The sequence below is a fragment of the Sinocyclocheilus rhinocerous genome, unplaced genomic scaffold (genome assembly GCF_001515625.1).
Source record: "Sinocyclocheilus rhinocerous isolate Xijiao unplaced genomic scaffold, SAMN03320098_v1.1 scaffold408, whole genome shotgun sequence".
Lineage (NCBI taxonomy): Eukaryota > Metazoa > Chordata > Actinopteri > Cypriniformes > Cyprinidae > Sinocyclocheilus > Sinocyclocheilus rhinocerous.
Window position 1 is genome coordinate 155,717 of NW_015633522.1, and position 5,183 is coordinate 160,899.

The 5,183-nt window shown below is 42.6% G+C and overlaps 1 protein-coding gene across 1 annotated transcript in view; it reads left to right on the forward strand.

Annotated features, from left to right (window-relative positions):
- The window catches only part of LOC107744066 (girdin-like), a 20,957-nt gene extending 16,303 nt beyond the window's left edge, over window positions 1-4,654 (forward strand). Inside the window, exons 23-27 of the mRNA XM_016557537.1 lie at window positions 1,341-1,526; window positions 1,615-1,683; window positions 2,794-2,841; window positions 2,872-2,954; window positions 4,226-4,654. Of these exons, the coding sequence (XP_016413023.1) occupies window positions 1,341-1,526; window positions 1,615-1,683; window positions 2,794-2,841; window positions 2,872-2,954; window positions 4,226-4,654 (815 nt within the window). The remainder of the gene's footprint in view (window positions 1-1,340; window positions 1,527-1,614; window positions 1,684-2,793; window positions 2,842-2,871; window positions 2,955-4,225) is intronic.
- Window positions 4,655-5,183: the final 529 nt, after the last annotated feature.

Consider the following 5,183-nt stretch of genomic DNA (forward strand, 5'->3'; position numbering starts at 1 on the left):
TTTATAAAACAGCCTCAAACCTGCATTTAAGTTACAATGAGAGTCAGTCAGTGAATCATTCAGAGCCGTTACTGACTCGCTGACTCGTTACTCATATGACAATGTGCAATCAGTGTTAATTTCGTAGACAAATAATTTTCGTCAACGGCATTTTTTTCACCGACGATAACGAACTAAAACTCTTTGAATGACAAAAACTATGACGTAAATCTATTGACATTTTCGTCAACGAATAAAAACGAGAGAAAATGTTAGGGAGGGACAATTTGGGAAGAGATTCATTCAGAAGGAATCTGCTGTGTGGTTCGGAGGTTAGATGTGTACATATGAACCGGTTGTTCTTTATGAGAAGTGGTTTAATTTAATTTTAACATAAAGGCATGTTGTGTGTCACCTCAGTTAAATCAGTGTCTATCATGATAAAACCTTAATATCAAACTTATACAATGAGTTTGGAAATTTTGGAGAAATGCTTAATAAATGCATTACACTGTAACTAAACCCATGACGATGTTAAACAACGTCAACATGCTTCCGGGGCGCTGCACTGTGGCGACCTGCAGTGTGTTTTTTTTACGTGCGGCGTTTATTGTGTTTGTTTTGTGTTTGTAGTACGTTGGCTTTTTAAATATATACAGTGGGTACGGAAAGTATTCAGACCCCCTTAAATTTTTCACTCTTTGTGCCCGCCGATTCTACATCACTGTCTGTTTAGCCTCGCCCGCCGGTTCTACATCGCTGCCTGTTTAGCCCCGCCCACCAGTTCTACATCATTGCCTGTTTAGCCCCGCCCACTGATTCGCGTATGTAGTGAAATTACGAAAGAGGCAAATGCAGAAACAAACGATATATTATTATAAGTGGACATCATTACATTATAAGTGTACCTCAGAGAACAGCACAAAATAATAAAAAAAGGTAGTTCATGACCCCTTTAAAGAACTACAATCATGGACAACAGACAAGTGTGAGTTTAGAAAAATGGCTGAGTTTATGAACTCCATCACACATATACTGAGTTAGTAAACACACTGTTGAACTGACACACTATTGAGGTGGTGGTTGCACTGCCTGCTAGACGTCCATTGTTAGTGTATAAACTGTTCATGTGTCTGACGGATGAGTGTGTCTCCACAGACCTTATGCTGCTTTCATAGTATCATGAGGACTTGTGAGGTTGTATTAATGTCTGTTGTGTTTCCACTGATCTCTTGCATTCAGCCTTGCTGTCTTTCTTCACATCTCTTTCTTTTCTCCTGTGTGTTCACTCATATTGAGCGCATGCATCTCGCAGCGGACCTTTAGCACGTTAATCCAGTGTGTGCGTGTGTCTGTCTCAGCCATGAACGACCTGCTGCAGACGATGGCTCTGTCTGAGGGTCAGTGGTCCAGCAGCACGGATCATCTCGAAGCTCCTGACGAGGCCATCGGCGCTCAGCACGGGAAGGAGTTTGGATCCATGGACTACACCAGCCTGACTCTGACCCTGACCCGCGGCCGCAGAGCTCGCCACCGCTCCGATACAGGTACATTCGCTGCAGGATACAGGGACACATGTGATCAAATAGAACTGCATTTTGTGTTGCTGAGCATGTGCTGCGGTCTGGTCTGTAGGCAATGCCGTGTCCAGTGATGACATCACTCAGTTGTCGTCGGAGGAGTGCAGTGTGCTGCGAGCTCAGGGTGAGTAAACCGCTCTCGTGGCTCTGGTCTCTGGCGCGAGCGTCTGTCCCGCTGTGATGTCATCTGCTGCTCTGACTGATCACGCTCCAGCTCTCAGAGCTTTCATGTTGCATCACTTAGATGGCTGTCTAGTTAACAGCGTGTAGATTCTCTAAATAAATTCATTGCTTAGACTAAATATTGATTTCACTGTGATCCTGCTCCAGACGGCGAGTAAAATGTGCACGACAAAACAAAAATGTGCAATAATACTTTGTAATCTAGTCATTATTACAACAGTTGGGAACGTCCTTATGTTTCACAGATATCATTAGGTTATGCGCCAGTGTTTCCTGCACGCAACAACAACCAACGTGTGAGCCGTGATGTCTGATTCACAAACACTTATGCACTCGTTCTTTTTAAGGAGTCAGTTAAAAAAATTCATAAAACAGCCTCAAACCTGCATTTAAGTTACAGTGAGAGTCAGTCAGTGAATCATTCAGACACAGGCAGTGAAGTTCTTAAATGAAAGATAGGAAAGAAAGATTTTTTTTTTTTTTTTTTTCTTCTCCTCCCCTCTCCCCTTTTATTTTTATTTTTATGTAATGAGCAGGTCTCATTCAGTAATTAGCACTTCTTGATTAATTGATGTTAAATTGTATTGTTTCTACTGTGAAATTTATGTTGTTTTGTCGTTTGTGAGAACGGCATATTGAAACAAGACACTGAAACAAAATTTCCCCAAGGGGATAAATAAAGTTACTACTACTACTAGATTTTAGCCGACTAAATTTACTGTAGATGTAGTCGACACAAATCTTATGATATTCAGTCGACTAAAACTAAAAACAATTAAGGTGACTAAAATATGACTAAAACTAAATGGCATTTTAGTCAAAAGACTATGACTAAAACTAAATCAAAATTTGCTGTCAAAATTAACACTGCGTGCAATTCAAAATTACATAATTGTGTTGTGTAATGAAGGCCGTCTACACATGTTGGAACAATAATCAACACATTTTATTTTTAAATTTTTTTTCAAACATGTGGGAGTATTCATACAAACAGAGTGATATTTAAATGTGCCGAATGCAGTCAGGAAGCAGCTGAGTGTGTGTCTCTCAGGTGTGATGAACGGCAGCGGGAGCAGCGGTGACGTCACTGTGCGTCTGGACAGTCCCCTGAGACAGACGTCAGCGCAGCACAGCGCTCTGGAGGACAGATCTGCAGGACGCGAGGTGGTTTCCCTGCAGCAGTTCCTGGAGGAGAGCACAGAGCCAGCAGAGGTGATGCTCACGTACATCACACACTAAACACACCTCTTAACACTGTTCCCCGGGGTCAAGAACTGTCCACTCAGACAGGAGGAGACCAACCGGTCCAGTGTGGTCTGTTTTTGTGTGCACTTAGAGATGAGCTCCTCTGAAATCAGTCCCATGGGTTCACAGGCGTAAACTCAGCCCGCAAACACTACCGATCAAAGGTTTGGGGCCGGAAAGATTTCAGAATCTCTTCTGCTCACCAAGGCTACATTTATTTGATCAAAAATACAGTAAAAGAGTGAAATATTATTACAATTTAAAACAGCTGTTTCCTATGAGAATATGTTTTAAAATGTCAAAGCTGTATTTTCAGCATCATTACTCCAGTCTTCAGTGTCACATGATCTTCAGAAATCATTCTAATATGCTGATTTATTATCAATGTTGAAAACAGTTGTGCTGCACAATATTTTTGTTGAAACTGTGATGCGTTTTATTTTTCAGGATTCACAGATGAATAGAAAAGAACAGCGTTTATTTGAAATAGAAATCTTTTGTAACATTATAAATGTCTTTACTGTCACTTTAGATCAGTTTAATGCAGCCTTGATGAATAAAAGTATTGATTTCTTAGCGACTGTAGTCTTTTGAATGGTCACAAGCGTCACTGTGACGACTGCACTACCATTCAAAAGATTGGGTCGCTAAGAAATCAGTACTGTTCAGTAGGGCTGGGATGATAAATCGATGCAGAATTGATTCGTGGATCGATTCTGAGATTTTCCGAATGCATGGTGATTCTCTCTGGAATGGATTCTGAGCTTATATTTTAACAGCAGATGGCGCTCTACTCTAGTTTTTATCCGCACACTCAAACGCTCATGAAGAAGAGCTGAAGAGTCTGTAATTTCACCTCGGCTCAGAATGCTTTTATGACCCCAGATTAATGTAAACACAGCTCACTGTGAGCACCTTTGTAATTCGCTTCAACCTTTCCGAATTTTATGATGATTATTTTAGGTTCAAGTGTTTATGGAAACAAGCAGAGTACGGCTGTTTCTAAAGCATGCAGCGCCATCTGCTGTTCACAACTAAGCTCAGAATCCACTCGAGAAAGAATCACGATGCATTCGGAAAATCTCAGAATCACAATGCATCGATTTATTTTCCCAGCCCTACTGTCCAGCGTGTCACAGACGTCTCGTTGACATGTTCCTGTCCTGGCAGCGATGCAGTAGTTGTGTTGATGATAGTCAGATATAAACAGACACTTGTGTTTGTCTTGTCCTGCGCAGGACGTTCTGTCAGCACAGTCGTCTGGTGTGTCCGGAGCCGCGCCGCAGGCGTCCAGAGAGCGAGTGAAGAGCCGTGGTATCTTACGCTCGGCCAGCGGTGCACGAGCCGGTCCACCGGGACGTCCCAGCCTGCGCCGGGCCGAGAGCAGCCGTGCCAAGGGCTCCGCGTCGTCTCTGTGTGTGCCGGAGCGTCTGGACTCGTCCTCAGGCCTGCCCCGCGCCAGCAGCGTCATCTCCACCGCCGAGGGCTCCGTGCGCCGCAGCAGCATCCACGAGCTGCTCTCCAAGGACAGCCGGCAGCCCGTGCTGGTGGACCCCGCGCCCTCCAGTGAGTACGGCCCCGCTCCCCAGGCCCTACACAAGTCCACTAGCATGCCCTGCCGCGTACAGGAGCCCGAGCTGTCCAGCCTGCCCAGCCATTTAAATTAAAAACCTGTTTTTAAAGAAATTAACCCTTTTATTAATCAAGGATGCATTAAACTGATCTAAAGTGACAGTAAATGTCACAGCAGATTTCTATTTCAAATAAATGCTGTTCTTCTGAACTTTGTTCATCTGTGAATCCTGAAAAATAAAATGCATTACAGTTTCCACAAAAACATTGTGCAGCACAACTGTTTTCAACATTGATAATAATCAGAAATGTTTCTTGAGCAGCAAATCAGCATATTATTATGATTTCTGAAGATCATGTGACACTGAAGACTGGAGTAATGATGCTGAAAATACAGCTGCGCATCACATAAATACATTACAGTTTAACAGATACTCATATTGAAAACATTTATTGTAAATTGTAATGATATTTTAGAATTTTACCGTTTTTATTGTATTTTTAATCAAATAAATGAAGCCTTGGTGGGCAAAATCTTACTGACTCATAACTTTTGAAGGACAGTACACTGTGTGTGTGTGTGTGTGTGTGTGTGTGTGTCTGGTTGATGTGGGCCTCAGGGAT